A 19,043-nucleotide genomic window follows, 5' to 3' on the forward strand; every position below is an offset into this window, starting at 1 on the left:
GAGCAGAATGTACAGACTTTCCAGTGTGTAGAGAGTGTCCAGTGTATACATTCTGTCCAGTGTGTAATGACTGTCCAGTGTTTGTACAAACTGTCCAGTGGGTACTGACTGTTCAGTGTTTACATTCTGTCCAGTGTGTATATTGTCTCCAGTATGTACATTGTACCCAGAGTGTACAATGGGTCCAGTGTGAACAGACTGTCCAGGGTGTAGAGAGTATCTAGTGTGTGTACAGTCTGTGCAGTTTGTCCACTCTGTCCAGTGTGTACATTCTGTCCATTATGTACATTCTGTTTAGTGTGTGTACAGACTGTCCAGTGTGTACGTACTTTCCAGTGTGTACATTCTGTCCAGTGTGTTCAGACTGTCCAGTGTGTACATTTTGTTCAGGGTGTGTACATTCTGTCCATTGTGTACATACTGTCCAGTGTGTTCATGGACTGTCGAGTGTGTACATTCTAACTCATGTGTACAGACTGTCCAGTGTGTCCATTCTGTCCAGTGTGTACAGACTTTCCAGTGTGTACATATGTCCAGTGTATATATTGTGTCCAGTGTGTACAATGTATACAATGTGTGTACTGACTGTCCAGTGTGTACATTCTGTCCAGTGTGTACATTCTGTCAAGTGTGTGCAGACTGTCCAGTGTGTCCATTCTGTTCAGTGTGTAGAGTCTCTCCAGTGTGTACCGAGTGTCCAGTGGGTACAGACTGTCTAGTGTGTCCATTCTGTCCAGTGTGTACATTGTGTTCAGTGTGTACAGACTGTCCAGGGTGTACAGAGTGTTCAGTGTGTACAGAGTGAGCAGTGTGTGTACAGACTGTCCAGACTGTACATCCTGTCCAGTGTGTACATTCTCTCTTGTGTTTACAGACTGTTCAGTTTTTACATTTTGTCCAGTGTGTGTACATTCTGCCGAGTGTGTACATTCTGACCAGTGAGTTTACAGACTGTCCAGTTTGTACATTCTGTCCAGTGTGTACATTCTGTCCAGTGTGTACATTCTGTACAGTGTAAGTACAGACTGTCCAGTGTGTACATACTGTACAGTGTGTACATTCTGTCCAGTGTGTACAGACTATCCAGTGTTTACATTTTGTCAAGTGTGTGTACATTCTGTCCAGTGTATAAAGACTCTCCAGTGTGAACAGAGTGTTCAGTGTGTATAGAAGGACTAGTGTGTGTACAGACTGTCCAGTGTGTACATTCTGTCCAGTGTTCAGACTGTCCAGTGTGAACATTTTGTCCAGTGTGTGTACATCCTGTCCAGTATGCACATTCTGTACAGTGTGCACACGGACTGTCCAGTGTGTACATTCTGTCTCATGTGTAAAGACTCTCCATTGTGTTCATTGTGCACAGTGTGTACCTTCTGTCCAGTGTGTACTGACGATCCAGTCTGTACATTCTGTCCAGAGTGTACAGACTGTCCAGTGTGTACATACTGTCCAATGAGTACACAGTGTCCAGTGTGTACAGACTGTCCAGAAGGTACATTCTGACCAGTGTGTACAGAATTTCCAGTGTGTACAGTGTGTCCAGTGTGTGTAAAGAGTGTCCTGTGTGTACATTCTGTCCAGTGTGTTCAGAGTGTCTGGTGTGTACATTCTGTCCAGAGTGTAGGAACTGTCCAGTGTGTGTATAGACTGTCCAGTGAGTACAGATGTTCCAGTGTGTACATTCTGTATAGTGTGTATATTGTGTTCAGTGTGTACAATCTGTCCAGTTTGTACATTCTGTCCAGTGTGTATATTCTGTCCCGTGGGTGTAAATTCTCCAGAATGTACATTCTGTCCAGTGGGTGTAAATTCTCCAGAATGTACATTCTGTCCAGTGTGTACATTCTGTCCAGTGGGTGTGCAGACTGTCCAGAATATACATTCTGTCCAGTGTGTACAGAATGTCCAGTTTGTAGAGAGTGTCCAGTTTGTACATTCTTTCCAGAGTGTACAGACTGTCCTGTGTGTATACAGACTGTCCAGTGAGTACAGACTGTCCAGTGTGTACATTCTTTCTGTGTGTATATTGTGTCCAGTGTGTACATTCTGTACAGTGTGTACTTTCTGTACAGTGTGTGAAAAGACTGTACATTGTGTACATTCTGTCCAGTTTATATATTGTGTCCAGTGTGTACATTCAGTCCAGTGTGTACATTGTATCCAATGTGTCCATGTTGTCCAGTGTGTACAGACTGTCCAATATGTACAGAGTGTCCAATGTGTACAGAGTAATCAGTATGTACATTCTCTCCAGTGTGTACATTGTGTTCAGTGTGTACAGACTGACTAGTGTGTACATTCTGTCCAGTGTTGACATTGTGCCTGTTGTGTCTACAGACTGTCCAGGGTGTATATTCTGTCCAGTGTGTACAGAATGTCCAGTGTGTATAGACAGTCCAGTATGTAAATTCTGGCAAGTGTGTACATTCTTTCCACTGTGTACAGAGTGCCCAGTATATACATACTCTCCAGTGTGTACAATGTGTACATTGTGTGTACAGACTAACCAGTGTGTACATACTCTCCAATGTGTACAGAGTGTCCAGTTTTTACAGACTGTCCAGAATGTACATTCTGTCCAGTATGTACAGAATTTCCTGTGTGTGCAGAGTGTCCAGTGTGTACATTCTGTCCAGAGTTTAGAGACTGTCCAGTGTGTGTACAGACTGTTCAGTGAGTACAGACGATCCAGTGTGTACATTCTGTCCACTGTGTATATTGTGTCCAGGTGTACAATCTGTCAGTGTGTACATTCTGTACAGTGTGTACAGACTGTCCAGTGAGTACATTCTGTCCTTATTTACAGACTGGACAGTTTGTTCAGAATGTACAGTGTGTACAGACTTTCCAGTGTGTACAGAGTGTCCAGTGTGTGTATAGACTGTCCTATGTGTACATTCTGTCTAGTGTTTTCGCAGTGTCCAGTGTGTACATTCTGTTCAGAGTGTAGAGAATGTCCAGTGTGTATATTCTCTCCAGTGTGTACAGACTGTCCAGTGTGTATATTCTGTCCAATGTGTTCATTCTGTCCTTTGTGTCTACGTACTGTCTAGTGTGTTAATTCTGTACAGTGTGTACAGATTTCCACTGTGTTCAGACTGTCCAGTGTGTACATTCGGTACAGGGTGTCCATTCTATCCACTTTGTACACAGTGTCCAGTGTGTACATACTCTCCAGGGTGTACAATGTGTACATTGTGTTTACAGACTGTCCATTGTGTTCATTCTGTCCATTGTGTACAGATTGCCCAGTGTGTACAGGGTGTCCAGTGTGTACAGACTGTCCAGAATGTACATTCTGTTCAGTGTGTACAGAATTTCGAGTGTGTACAGAGTGTCCAGTGTGTGTAAAGACTGTCCTGTGTGTACATTCTGTCTAGTGTGTTCAGAGTGTCCAGTGTGTACATTCTTTCCATAGAGTAGGGACTGTCCAGTGTGTATACAGACTGTCCAATGAGTACAGATGGTCCAGTGTGTACATTTTGTCCAGTGTGTATATTGTGTCCCGTGTGGAAAATGTGTACAATGTGTGTACCGACAGTCCAGTGTGTACAGACTGTCCAGTGTGTACATTCTGTCCAGTGTTTACATTCTGTCCATTGTGTCTAAGGACTGTCCAGTGTGTACATTCTGTCCTCTGTGTACAGTCTGTCAGTGTGTACATTCTTTGTAGTGTGTACAGACTGTCCAGAGTGTACATTCTTTGCAGTGTATAAGTTTTGTCCAGTGTGTACAATGGGTACACTGTGTGTACAGACTGTCCAGTGTGCATATTCTTTTCACTTTGAATATTCTATCCACTGTGTACATTCTGTCCAGTGTATACAGACTGTCCAGTGTGTACAGAGGGTTCAGTGTGTACAGTATGATCAGTGTGTGGACAGACTGTCCAGTGTGTACATTCTGTCCAGTGTGTACATTCTGTCCAGTGTGTACATTCTGTCCAGTGTGTGCATTCTGTCCAGTGTGTACATTCTGTCCTGTGTGTACAGTCTGTACAGTGTGTATATTCTGTGCAGTGTGTACAGACTGTGCAGTGTGTACATTCTGTCCAGTGTGTACATTCTTTCCACTTTGTACAGAGTGTCCAGTGTGTACATACTCTCCAGTGTGTACAGACTGTCAAGTGTATACAGAATTTCCAGTGTGTACAGAGTGTCCAGTGTGTACAGACTGTGCAGAATGTACATTCTGTCCAGTGTGTACAGAATTTCCAGTGTGTACAGAGTGTCCAGAGTGTGCATTCTTTCCAGACTGTAGAGACTGTCCAGTGTGTATACAGAATGCTCAGTGAGTACAGACGGTCTAGTGTGTACATTCAGTCCAAGGTGTATATTGTGTCGAGTGTGTACAATCAGTCCAGTGAGTGCATTCTGCTAGTGTGTACAGACTGTCCATTGAGTACATTCTGTCCTTAATTACAGACTGTACAGTTTGTCCAGAATGTCCAATGTGTACAGAGTGTGCAGTATGTGTAAAGACTGTCCTGTGTATACATTCTGTCCAGTGTGTAAAGAGTGTCCAGTGCATAGCGATTGTCCAGTGTGTACATCCTGTCCAACTTGTACAGAATATCCAGTGTGTTCAGACTGTGCTATTTGTACATTCTCTCCAGTGTGTATAGACTGTCCAGTGTGTACATTCTGTCCAGTGTGTATTTTGTGCCAGTGTGTACATTCTGTCCAGTGTTCACTGACTGTCCCCTTTGTACATTGTTTCCAGTGTGTACATTCTGTCCAGTGTGTGCGGAGTGACCAATGTGTAGAGACTCACCTGTTTGTAAATTCTGTCCAGTGTGTACATTGTGTCCAGTGTTCTACAGACTGTCCAGAATATAGATTCTGAGCAGTGTGTACATTCTGTCCATTGTGTATATTCTTTCCAGTGTTTGCACAGACTGTCCAGTGTGTACATTCTTTCTCATGTGTACAGACTCTCCAGTGTGTCCATTCTGTCCAGTGTATACAGACTTTCCAGTGTGTACATATGTCCATTGTGTATACTGTGTTCAGTGTGTAGAATGTGTACAATGTGTGTACAGACTGTCCAGTGTGTGCATTCTTTCCAGTGTGTACATTCTGTCCAGTGTGTACAGACTGTCTAGTGTATATATTCTGTTCAGTGTGTATATTTGGTCCAGTTGGTACATTCTTCCCAGTGTGTACATTGTGTCCAGTGTGTACATTTTGTCCAGTGTGTACTTACTGTTCAATGTGTACAGATTGTCCAGACTGACCAGTGTGTACATTCTGTCCAGTGTTTACATTCTGTGCACTGGTTGTAAACTGGCCAGAATGTACATTTTGTCCATTGTGTACATTCTGTCCAGTGTGTATAGACTTTTCAGTGTGTACCGAGTATCCTGTGTGTACAGACTGTCTAGTGTGCACATTCTGTCCAGTGAGTACAGTGTTTCCAGTGTGTACGGACTGTACAGTGTGTACAGAGTGTCCAGTGTGTACAGAGTCTCCAGTGTGTACATTCTGTCCAGTGTGTGTAAAGATTGTCCAGTGTGTACATTCTGTCCAGTGTGTACAAAATTTCCAGTGTGTACTGTGTGTCCATTGTGTCCATTCTCTCCAGAGTGTACAGATTGTCCAGTGTGTGTACAGACTGTCCTATGAGTACAGACTGTCCAGTGTGTATATTGTGTCCAGTGTGTACATTCTGTCCAGTGTGTACATTCTGTACAGTGTGTGTAAAGACTGTCCAGTGTGTACATTCGTTCCAGTGTGTATATTGTGTCCAGTGTGTACAGACAGTCCAATGTGTATAGAGTGTTCAATGTGTACAGAGTAACCAGTGTGTACATTCTCTCCAGTGTGTACCTTGTGTCCATTGTGTGTACAGACTGTCCCTGTGTATATTCTGTCCAGTGTGTACAGATTGTCCAGTGTGTACATTCTGTCCAGTGTGTACAGACTGTCCAATGTGTACATTCTGTGCAGTTTGAAAATTGTGTCCAGTATGTACAATGTGTACACTGTGTGTACATACTGTCCAGTGTGTATATTCTTTCCACTGTGAACATTCTGTCATGTGTGTATAGAAAGTCCAGTGAGTAAATTCTGTCCAGTGTGTACAGATTTTCTACAGTGTACAGACAGTCCAGTGTGTACATTCTATCCAGTGTGTACATTCTTTCCACTTTGTACAGAGTGTCCAGTGTGTACATACTCTCCAGTGTGTACAATGAGTACATTGTGTGTACAGACTGTCCAGTGTGTACATTCTGTCCATTGTGTACAGACTGTTCAGTGTGTACATACTGTCCAATGTGTACAGAGACTCCAGAGTGTACAGACAGTCGAGAATGTACATTCTGTCCAGTGTGTGCAGAATTTTCAGTGTGTACACAGTGTCCAGTGTTTACATTCTGTGCAGAGTGTAGAGACTGTCCAGTGTGTGTACAGACTTTCCAATGTGTACAGATGGTTCAGTGTGTACATTCTGTCCAGTGTGGATATTGTGTCCAGTGTGTACAATCTCTCCAGTATGTACATTCTGTACAGTGTGTGTACCGACTGTTCAGTGATTACATTCTGTCCTTTTTCACAGACTGTACAGTTTGTCCAGAATGTCCAATGTGTACAGAATGTCCAATGTGTACAGACTCACCAGTTTGTACATTCTTTCCAGTGTACATTGTGACCAGTGTGTACATTCTGTCCAGTGTGTTCATGGACTGTCCAGTGTGTACACTCTGTCTCGTGTGTAAAGACTGTCCAGTGTGTCCATTCTGTCCAGTGTATACAGACTTTCCAGTGTGCACATATGCCCAGTTTGTATATTGTGTTCAGTGTGTACAATGTGTACAATGTGTGTACAGACTGTCCAGTGTTTACATTCTGTCCAGTGTGTATATTCTGTCCAGTGTGTACAGACTGTCTAGTGTGTACAGACTGTACAGTTTGTTCAGAATGTCCAGTGTGTACAGACTGTCCAGTGTATACTTTCTGTCCTGTGTATGTACAGATTGTCCAGTGTGTACATTTTGTCCAGTGTGTACATTCTGTCCAGTGTGTACAGACTGATCATTGTGTACATTTTGTCCAGTGTTTACAGACTGTCCAGTGTGTATAGAGTGTCCAGTGTGTACATTCTCTCTTGTGTTTACAGACTGTCCAGTTTTTACATTTTGTCCAGTGTGTGTACATTCTGTTGAGTGTGTACATTCTGTCCAGTGAGTTCACAGGCTGTCCAGTTTGTTTATTCTGTCCAGTGTATACATTCTTTCCAGTGTGTACACTGTGTCCAGTGTGTACAGAGTATCCAGTGTGTACAGATTGTCGAGTGTATACATTCTGTCCAGTGTGTGCAGACTGTCCAGTGTGTATATTCTGTCCAGTGTCTATATTATGCCCAGTGGGTTCATTCTGTCCAGTGTGTACATTGTGCCCAGTGTGTACATTTTTCCAGTGTGTACATAGTGTCCAATGTGTACAGAGTGTCCAGTTTGTACAGACTGACCAGTGTGTGCATTCTGTCCAGTGTATACATTCTCTCCAGTGGGTATAATCTGTCCATAATGTACATTTTGTCCAGTGTGTACATTCTGTCCAGTGTGTGTGCAGACTGTCCAGAATGTACATTCTGTCCAGTGTGTACAGAATTTCCAGTGAGTACAGCCTGTCCAATGTGTACATTCTTTCCTGTGTGTATATTGTGTCCAGTGTGTACATTCTGTCCATTGTGTACATTCTGTCCAGTGTGTACATTCTGTACAGTGTGTACAGACTGTCCAATGTGTACAGAGTGTCCAATGTGTACAGAGTAATCAGTGTGTACATTCTCTCCAGTGTGTACATTGTGTCCAGTGTGTACAGACTGACCAGTGTGTACATTCTGTCCATTGTTGACATTGTACCCATTGTGTGTACAGACTGTCCAGTTTGTATATTCTGTCCAGTGTTTACACACTGTCCTGTGTGTACATTCTGTCCAGTGTGTTCATTCTGTCCAGTGTGTACAGACTGTGCAGTGTGTACAGAGTGTCCAGTGTGTACAGACTGTCCAGTGTGTACATTCTGTACAGTGTGTACAGACTCTCCCGTGTGTATATTCTGTTCAGTGTGTAAATTGTGTCCAGTGTGTTCATTGTGTACACTGTTTTACAGACTGTCCAGTGTGTATATTCTTTCCACTGTGAACATTCTGTCCAGTGTGTACAGATTTTACACTTGTACAGACTGTCCAGTGCGTACATTCTTTCCACTGTGTACAGAGTGTCCAGTGTTTACATACTGTCCAGTGTGTACAATGTGTACATTGTGTATACATACTGTCCAGTGTGTTCATTCTGTCTATTGTGTACAGACTGTTCAGTGTGTACATACTGTCCAATGTGTACAGAGTGTCCAGTGTGTACATTATGTCCAGAGTGTAGAGACTGTCCAGTGTTTGTACATTCTGTCCAGTGAGTACAGACGGTCCAGTGTGTACTTTCTGTCCAGTGTGTACAGTCTGTCCAGTGTGTACATTCTGTATAGTGTTTTTATAGACTGTCCAGTGAGTACATTTTGTCCTTGTTTACAGACTGTACACATAGAATCCTTATACTGTGTGCTATTATGCTGTCTTTAAATTGTTTGAATGTTGAAGAAGGAGCAACAGCTGCTAAAAGATATTTGTCTATAAATGTAACTGAATTAATCCAAGATAGATATTTTGAAAATACCTTGACTTCAAAATTGCAGTCAAAATGTATGTTACTTTGGAGAAAAGGACTTGCTTTTTTTTCCACAGGAAATGAGAAGCTGTGGATTCACTCTGAGTTAAAAAAAAATTAGGTTTGATCAAAGAAGACCACCTGAAAAATCTCCGGAAGTAACAGATGTCCCCGATGTCTAAGATCTACAACCAGAAAAGATTCAAAACTGCTGCCTGAAATGATCAAGACTCACAGGATACTCCAGTCAGGACCTTATGATAATTCTATATTTTCTTTAGTTCCCCATAAGATTATCAGCATCCCTAACCAGCCAGAAGTTGCCTGGAAAACTATGCCCACATTCCCAACAAATGGACTATGGATATTTTCCTTTGTTTAAAAAAAAGAGGGGGAAGTGGTGTGGAAGAATTGTCTATATTCTGTCAATCATATTTTAAATAAATGCTGATTGGCTAGGCATTAAGTATAGATGGGTCAACCAGACACGAAGAAGAGGCATGGTGATGAAAACATGAGTATTCTAGGAAGCAGGAGAATCCCTTCACAGTTCTGCCTAGATCACCAAAAAAGCAAGATGTGACCAGCCCAGATGAGAAAGGTACCGAGCCATGTGGCTAACATAAGTAACAATAATGGGTTAATATAAACTTCAAGAGCTAATAAAAAGCCTGAGCTAATGGACCAGTTTTATAACTTACAGAGATCTCTGTGTGATTTTCTATGGGACCTAATGACTGTGGGGTACCAGGTGGGACAGAAACTCCAACAAGCAGCAGGCCCTTCATGTTACAGTCAGGCACATAACTTTGAGGGAAAATTAAGGTCCCCTGGCTTCACTAGTTCTGATTATCACAACCTATGGATGTGATTGATTCATATAAATTTTTTATTGCCTGTGAAACAACCTAAAGAAGGACAGGAAGACATTCAAAACATAAACCTTAATACTTTAGAATATTGAGTGTGTATCTTAACCCAGTCAGTTCTGCATTTGTGGACACCATTAAAATTGGTGCCATCAAATCATTTTCAAGGGTTTGCTACCTGGTTTTAAACTAGGAAATATTACCACAGCTAGAAAAACATAAATACTAGTTAAGAGACTCTTTCGTTATTAGAATAATTGGTTTATTTTTATGTCATTTAGAGCACATCAAATGGAGAATAATTGACTTGAAATATATAGAAATATGTTTGAAATGGGTCATTGCCACTGCTAACACTGATGACAACTGATTTGAGAAATTTAAGTAGGACATCAGAATTCTCTTAAATATCAATTAATTTGTGACATATATTATCTCATCTTGTCAACATTTCTTTATGCCCCTGTTGGTTTATACTTTATTTTCTCCTGAATCTTAGGGATATTACTTTATTATAATCATTTTCTTCTTTTTATATCTTGACTCTATTCAATCAGTGTGCATTAGGACATTTTCTCATCTTTTCTATGTCAAATAACCACCTTCTTGAATTCTATTCTTTATTCTCTGACCCCCTTCTTCTTTATTCTCAGGAGTCTGTCTCTCCACCAGTGTCAGAATAGTAGTTTTTATACAAATTTATTGAAATAGACCATTTTGTACTATAAAAATACAAGGCTCATAGGCTCTGTTGTTTCAAAGCATATAGCTTTATTATATAAACATTGAAAGTTATCATACAACATTCCATTTCAAAACAGTTGAGTGTATATCGTGCACATATAAACATATGAATATTTTTTAATTTTCAATAAATGACAACTTTTTCTGTTTGTATGTAAAGCATACCAAATTGCATATCAAACTGATTTGATACCCCAAATCAGTTTCGTGTATATTTTCTAATTTAGTATAACATCATGTTTCCTCGAGGGTAAGTATGTACTAAAACTATTATGTAGGCATCAATGTTTTTGATTCCTTGTTAGTTTTTGGTCAAAATTAAACTTTAATTACTTACATAATGTCTTAATGCCCTGTACTTATCAAGAATCACTTCATATCCCAAGTAAATAATTCCAACGGGACTCAAGAAAACACTGATTTGAAATAATTACAATTTAGAATTGATTGCCAACACACACACTAAATTATTTAGATAACTGAAGTGTTTGTATTTCTTTTTAACTGTGTTTCAGAGCAGTGATATAATATTTTTTCTTTTAGTAAGTGCTTTAAAAAATAAATTCAAATGGCATTAAATGTGTTGATGTATTTTGATTTTGTATTTTTTAAAATGTCTACAGAGAAATGATACCAAAATTAGAGCCAGTGGTTTCTCATTTAAAGATGAAGCTATCTCCTGCCTCAATTTGTTAAAATACATGAGATTTCTACATTTTAAAGTTTATATAGTCAGTGAGAAATAGGCCTATATGTGACATGAAATGAACAGTTTATAATTCTTATTCACTATTTGAGATTGAATCTCTGGACACAATCTGTAATATACCAGAAGATAAAGTATCCAAACAATTGTGGGAAGAGTCAAAACTATACCAAAACACAAGTAGAGGACAGCTATTTCTGTTCAGTCATAATTTTCTGAGGAGTAAATTTCAGCAGCCTTGTCAAAGTCTCATAGACCAAATTATTGCTGTTTTGTTAACAAAATAAAAAAAACTCCTGTCTTCTTTGTGATTATAATCTTTTCTTATACTGAGCAATAAAGGTATGCATTTTCCTGTAATTGAATAACTCATAAAAATGAGTTGAAATTTGTTTAGTTTTGGCAAGTAATAAAAATATATAGTGAAGTGTTACTTATTTAAAACTATTACTTTGTAGGTTGTCAGAAATTAGTTTTCAAAAACATTTCAAAGTCCATGCTATTTACTCATTTATATATATTGTTAGTTGTTATTTTATTTTTCCACTGTGGAAGAGATGAATTGAATCTAGCTATATGAATGTCAGTTTATCTTTCAATTTTCTTATACTGAGAATACCATCAGATGCTTTCAATATACACTTGCTCAAATATGACCAGTCTGTATAAGTTTATATTAATCATCAAAGGACACAAGACACTTAAATAAAATACAAAAAATCTAGTAGTAACTTTATGTAGGGTAGTAAATTATCTTTCCTTCTGTATAATTAAATTTAGATGAATATTATTTGAAATTAACATATCAAGAATAATCCTAAATAAAAACTTTTGTTTATAAATATAAACATATAATATTAAAGTTATATTTATAAATAAATATTAAAAATTACTTTTACATAAACACCATGATCACAGTAATATGCCCAATAACTATGTAATTTATGATTTGATATTCAATTCACTCAGCTCTATAAATGTAAGCCACAATTCTATCTACATACAATATATTTAACAAAAAGAAGAAAATGGACAGAAAGAGGAGAAACTAAGTCTGTGACCTTATAGTCTTGTAAATCTTTGATCAATGTTCTTCCTATAACTTGTAGAATATCCTCATGCCCACACAATTTATTTACTATTTCCTATTTTTATTTATGTAGCTATAAATATATGCTGTATGTATTTTCTCTATTTACAGTATACTTATATCTATGTTTAACACATACTTTGTTTTTAAATTTTATCATGAACATGCAGATTAATATGCACAATATGGTGAAAAGATACTTATCTTACACAACATTTTAACTTGTGCAAAAGTGAAATAATATCATACAGATTAATATTCTTTCACTAAAATTTCACCTTTTATGCTGTACTTTTTATAATTTATAAATAAACTATGAAACTTAGCTAATTCACAAACTGACATTAATTACAATGTTACAAAAAGGCATTGCTGAGGCTTTGATTTGTAATATACTTGAAGTCAGTAGTCTTTCAAAACAAAAACTTCAATATGTTATTGTTAGTTCTTGATGTGTTTACTTTTGAAGTATTCATAAAATAGGCAATTACAATACTAAAGCTCATGCTAGTCAACTGCTGTTTGTGTATTGTAGTCATCACAGCTGTTCCATTTAGTTTTCTGGAAGAGTCTTTTTCAGAACAACTCCTGAGGAGACTAAAATCTACACTGTTTCTGGAAAGTTTTTACCCTATAGAAAAGGCTGATGGTAAGTGAGGCACAATTGAGAAGGAATAATTTTAGTGGATGCTCAGGAGAAATAACTGCAAATGCAACAAATGTTTTAACTGCAGCTCCCAGGACTTCAACATCTCCTGCTTCATGAACAACCTGAAAAATGCTCAGTTCTTTAAAACATTGATTGTACTCTTCCATTAAATATTGGCTGTGGTCCTCCATTGAGCATATTCTCTGTCATTTCCTGTTTGCAAAATAATATGAATGAATTAAAATTCACTTCAGAGTAAGACATTGATAGGCTTAGTAGTAAAGCAGAGATTACAAATCATTGAAGAGTATTTTGTGGGAAAGGACAATGATTGATACTGTTATTGTGATTTAGGAAATAAAATTTCTTGGAGTCTTAAATCACACGAAAAATTTGAAGTGACAGCCAAGAATTATATACACAAGATATACATTATCTTTTCACATGCCCACATTTCCCCCTTTTACTTCAACTCACTTTTGGAATGAACTAACCTAGAAAGAAGATGCCTAATTGACCAGGTTTTGCCAAAACACGGCTCCTCTGCCAAGCACATCAACAAAATACAAAAATATTCTGTAGGTGTTTATAGAAAATTTTTAAAATGTGGAGCCTTTTGCTTATGAACTCAAAGACATTCACAGTGAGACAGATATTTCTTTTGAAAAGGGTTTAGAAATGTGGGCCAGACTGATGTAAAACTTGAATGTACCTCAGAGTTGTTTCAAACTTGCAATTTTTCTGCCTCAGTTTTCTGAATGTTGATATTCTAGGTGTAAATCATCATGCCTAGACAGGAAATTGTTTTTAATGACATTATCATTTACACACAAAAAAAGCAACTGGGGCAATGAAAACTTGGGGCATGTTTTTAATGTTGTCATTACTAAGAAATAACAGAAATGTGTTTGTGAAGATGTGAATAAACAGACATGAAAAGTAACATAAAGAGTTTCATTTGCAATTATAGAAAATGTTTAAATTTTAGGGTATTTAAATTCATATAGTTTATTGACTGTTTTTGTTTGTTTGTTAAGTTGGTTGGTTGGTTGGTTGGTTGATTTTTCAGACAAGATCTGATGTAGTAACTGCTTGGAAGAAATTACTATGTACCTGGGAATGGCCTTAAATTTATAATCCTCATGCTCAGATTTGGAGTTGGAGTAACTCAGGCCTGTCTATAAGATGCTCAAGATGCTAGAGAACCACTCCACCAACTATGCCACATTCTAAGCCCCTATTTATTAGCTATTAAGTCCTTCATTATATAAAAAGGAGTCATGAGATCAGAGGCCCATTCACATTTATAATAGTATTATAGATAATATATTAGCATATAATAAGCACACTATAGATATTATATATTAGCAAAATTGTCCTTTATTCAAGATTAGAAATTCTATACTTCATGTTGACTTTCTGAAGGACAGCAAAAACGTTTCAAGTGAAAATTCCTGGTTTCATATTCTTCTGCTTGATACCATTTTCATTTTGTTTCTGTTGGGAAAGTTTCTAAAGAAGGCACAATGAAAGCTGATCTGGAAATGTAAGGGTCATTGGGCTGGTGTTAGGCTTATAATGATAAAATACTGATTAATGGAAAAATTAACCAAACTCAATTCCCAAACATCAGGATAAAGTTTACAATTTCTTATTTATTCTGCTAGAAGAGAAAGCAAACTTCTGGGTTTTTTGTTTGTTTGTTTGCTTGCTTTTTGAGACTAGGTTTCTTTGTAGCTTTGGTGCCTGTCCTGGAGCTAGTTCTTGTAGACCAGGCAGGCCTCGAACTCAAAGAGATCTGTCTGCTCCTGCTCCTAAGTGCTAGGATTAAAGGCATGCACTACCACTGCATGGCTGAAAAAGCAAACTTCATAGTAAGTGCATAGAAATAAGAATTTCAGCTGTTTTTCCCCTTCTCTAAGAAGAGTTCAAATGAAAAACAAGAAAAAAATGCCTAAATCCCATAAAACTATAGTATCAATCTTTTAGTGTAAGATTTTTAGAAAAAATGCTTTCTATAATCTTACAAATTCAAGAGTTTTCTTAACTAAAATTACTCAGACTCAGATACAGTAAAATTATTGAGAGAAACTAATAGAGAAGTTAGTTTTAAATGGATGAGTCTCATCATTTCATTTGCAAATTGGCTTTTCCAATTTAATAAGATCATACTTCTAATTTATCCAAGAGAAGACTAGAATATTTATAAAAATATACATCATTCAAATGGACTAAAAATGTAACTTTCTGTATTTCCAGTTAGTCTCTTTGGTCAAACCAAGAGCCTTGACTGTTGTTAACAACTAGAAATGTAATATAATAGATCAGCTAATTTTAGCAATAGAAACTTTATATACAAACATTTTACTAATTAATTTTAAACTTTGATTCACGCAATATTGTTATGACAGAAATACACAGTGTAACTTTATCCAGACTCATTTATTATTTAAAGGAAAAGTTTCATATGTGAATGAGGAAACTGAGTCAGAATTGTGATGCAGCAGAGAATAAAGAGAATTATGATCCAAGCAGAGATGTGCTTCAATGCTTAGAGGCAGGGTGAATAATTGAAATTCCCTACCAACTTAGATTTTGTAAGATTCTGCCATGTAGGTTATGTCTGCTCCTCAGAATAGACCTTCTGAAAGGGATATTTTGAGGATCATACAGCATCAGTCCAGACTGATCTACTGGCATCATGGCTTTCTAATAAAGGTAGAGCTTTCTGTAGCAACATTCCAACATGGTAACTCCCTAGAAGTCAGCATACCTTGTAGGTAACTCTGGTGTCAGGGGCACCACCGGGCAGCTGGGCAAGTTGGTTATTTCAATAGCCCTCAATCTCTAATGTAAATATAACAATTATACAATAAATATTGAAAAATATATACAAAGAAGAGTTAAATAACATTAGCATAAAAATAGAAAATAAAGGAGCAGTTATACAATATGTACTAATCTTTTATTTTAATAACTTATTTGAAGACATCAGTTTTTCTAATATAATGTCAAATCTTTTATTTTAAATGTACAAATATGTCCACAATTACTTCCTTGGAACAGTAAATGAGAATTTCTTCTCCTAATGTATAGACAAGATATGAAATGAAGACAGATGAACTACAAAATAAATATTTATTAACATTAGAATAACATTATACAGAAATATGCATAACTATTGCTACTATTTCTTTTATGCTATTACTGTAGAATTTAATTTTCAAGAAATAAATCAAAATATAATTTGCCCATTAATTTAGTGAGTTGATTTTTACAGATGTTTATCTTTTCCTCAATAGATGAAGTTACAGGAACTGAATTTGGAAATGTATACCAAATGTAATTGGAATACACAGCTCTTTCTATTTTAATTGCTCTTTAATGCAACTAGTATTACTTTCTGTTTTAATTGGTTTCATAAAACAATTATGCAAACAGCATTTTTTAAAATACAGAAAAAGCTATCCAAATATGCATGAAGTTTAGATGAGAGTTCAATGAAGCTTTATAAGAATTGTAATATCTGCACTCATATACAAGGCTTTTGTTACCTTATTAAAGAACTTTTCTCTGCTTGAGGATCCAATTTACATAATCAAACACATCAAATTATAAGCACAAAGGATGTACTGGAGAAGAGAGTTCATGTGATTGCTAAAGATGGAATTATTAAGTGGAGGCTGTATTTAGTTTATGGTTTTCCTCAGTATAATACATGAAAATTTATATTTATAAGGTGCTTAATATTTTGTGAAATGCTATTTCAGGAGCTATGGTTTTGAATAAACGGATGCTACAAAATTGTGCTAAAAATGGCTGTGCTTTTAAAATTTAGAAAGAAATTAATTTTAAAACAACATTTTCTTAATCTAACAGGGTCAAACTTATAAAATGTGATTCCCAAATTTCCATCTAAGCTTGTAAATTGATTCACCTACATTACTATTTTCATTACGTGGCAGCAGTGTGAGGCAAAATAACAAAACTCACTTTCTCAGCCATTTCATGAGAATGATGCAGGGAATGTTCCCTTTCTGAGAACATTCTCCTTTGCTCATAGCTGGCTAGACGACAAGTGAGCCAGGAGGACAGAGTACATCCTCCAATGCCAATACATGCCAAAGACATGGAAGCGAGGTGCAGTGGGTACACTGATGAGGTCTTCTTTGTGACTGCCCGAAGAAATTGAAAATTCAGGATGCCACCAATGAGTCCACAGATACAACAAGCTGAAAAGAGGATCATCTGTGAAGAAGAAGAAAGAGGATGTTTAAGTTGATAAGATTGAGATGTCCAGAACATAGAGCCTTGTGATGCTGCAGGCCAAGAATTGTAAACTTACAATGAAAAGCATGTGTTCTATTTGATTATTAAGAGGTGACAGGTGACAGTCAGTGACGACTCCACTCAGTCTGATTCACTACATAGAAAGTACATCACAGAACTAAAATGAAACCAATGATATATATTTTATAAAACTCTTAAGTAAACCAAATTTAGCTTTTGTCTAGATCCAGATGAAAATAATGCCAGTCTCTAATATGCAAGCCTTTGAGAAGCAGGCATCACTTGGTGATCCCTCCCAGAGGTCTTCTGAAAGAAACACTAATATAATTTGGAAAAATGAATGGTGATCACTTCAGATTCTCTGACTTAAATTCTGTTCAATTCTGAAATCTTCTCAAGATTCCAAGTATCGGTAACTTCTACCTAATTAAATCATTTTTATGTATTTCCCCAAATGGGCATCTTTGGAACTTTCCATAGTTTGACTCAAAATCAGTGAAATCTTTTGTTGCCCTGAGACACCACAACAAATATTACACAGCTTCTGTTGCAAAAGTGTTGTTTGATTGTGTTTAAGAAACAAAGAACATGGCTTTTATTCTTGATCTTACTACTGGTTTAATATGGATCTCATATTCATAGAGTTAAAATGCTTAATCAATCTATGGAGGACCCTTGGCAGCAGTAAGTAATATGCTTTCTGTGCAAAAATATTCTGTGAATACTAATGAATTTAGTTGACTCTTTAAAGAACCTCATAATAACTGTATTTGCTTTAGGGAACTGGTCTAAATTACCCTATAGGATTTAACAGCTTTTTAGAGGATGAGACTTATTTATTATCCATTCATATTTCCATTTCTGGAGCACAGTAGCCAATTACACACTTTTCTTCCTAGTTCTTAGGACCAAACAGAACTTCTCATATGCTAGGCAAGCACTCTACAACTGTGCTACACTCCCAGCAAACCTTTCTTAAGCATTGACACACCACACACATTTCATAACATGTACATTTATAGTTTCCTGGAAATAATTTTGCTTTTTCCTTGCACAGCTAGCAGAAAAAAGTCATAACTTTTTCAGAAGACCTTCCTGGATATTATTGATCTTATTTGTTGTGTTAATTCTTTAGGACAAACAGCTTGATAGCATATTTTATGACTTATTTTTTACATTATAAGATATTGTTTGCTTTCAACAGTTAGTTGAGCTCAACAAGTAATATTTGAGCACTGGCCCTAAGTGAGGCAGCCTTTCTCATTAGAAGAAATTATGCAATTCCTTCTAATTATGTAATAATTATCCAATTTTTATGCTCTTTACTGCAATGAGGTTTAACATATTAAGTATGGTATAGTCAGTATCAGAGAGAGGGGGAGAGTACATCGATTTAGGAGTAGAGAAAGAAAAATTTATCAAAATAGTGTTGCAATCTATTTCCTTCAGTGAAGTACCAGGAGAGGGCCAGGCCATGAATGCTTGGACTGCACTAAGAAAATGCAGACAGGCAAATATTTCTACTTGTCCCATCATTTGCTTCATTTCTCCAACTTAATTCTGCATTACTTATGGTGCTTATGTCAGGTTACTTATCAGGATTGATAACCCAATGGTGAAACAATAAAATCTTTTTGAATATATTGAATAAAATCTTATTGAATATATTGTTGAAAATTGATTACTAAATTACAAAACTGTTCTATTTAGTTATAATGTGTATTTTAAAACTTAAGTAAAATTAATCATTTATATACTATTTTAAATGATACTCACTTGCCCTGCAGTTTCTTGAGTACATATTTTGATATTTACTCACACACAATATTAAATGAACGTATATTATAGACTTTGAGTAGTGAATAGTGTTTTTTAAAATAAACAAAATAACTGTTTTTACAGAAACACCTCTGTGTCTGCTAAAGCTTTTCTCATTTTCTTTAATAGTTAATGACAATGCATAGATATGTGTTGGCAGAATTTTTTCACCTATGAATTAAAGTATTAGAATTAGTGCCCAGGCTTTT

At 36.8% G+C, this 19,043-nt stretch overlaps 1 protein-coding gene across 2 annotated transcripts in view; it reads right to left on the reverse strand.

Moving 5' to 3' along the window:
* Nucleotides 1-10,286: 10,286 nt before the first annotated feature.
* The window catches only part of Tmem196 (transmembrane protein 196), a 77,061-nt gene continuing 68,304 nt past the window's right edge, over nucleotides 10,287-19,043 (reverse strand). For both annotated transcript variants that reach the window (XM_087911458.1, XM_087911457.1), the window contains exons 3-4: nucleotides 16,720-16,974; nucleotides 10,287-12,939 (exon numbers count right to left, since the gene is read on the reverse strand). In XM_087911458.1, coding sequence (XP_087767584.1) covers nucleotides 12,868-12,939; nucleotides 16,720-16,974 — 327 coding nt within the window. In that variant the 3' untranslated portion in view covers nucleotides 10,287-12,867. The remainder of the gene's footprint in view (nucleotides 12,940-16,719; nucleotides 16,975-19,043) is intronic.

This window comes from Myodes glareolus, chromosome 11 (genome assembly GCF_982192425.1).
Source record: "Myodes glareolus chromosome 11, mMyoGla1.1, whole genome shotgun sequence".
Lineage (NCBI taxonomy): Eukaryota > Metazoa > Chordata > Mammalia > Rodentia > Cricetidae > Myodes > Myodes glareolus.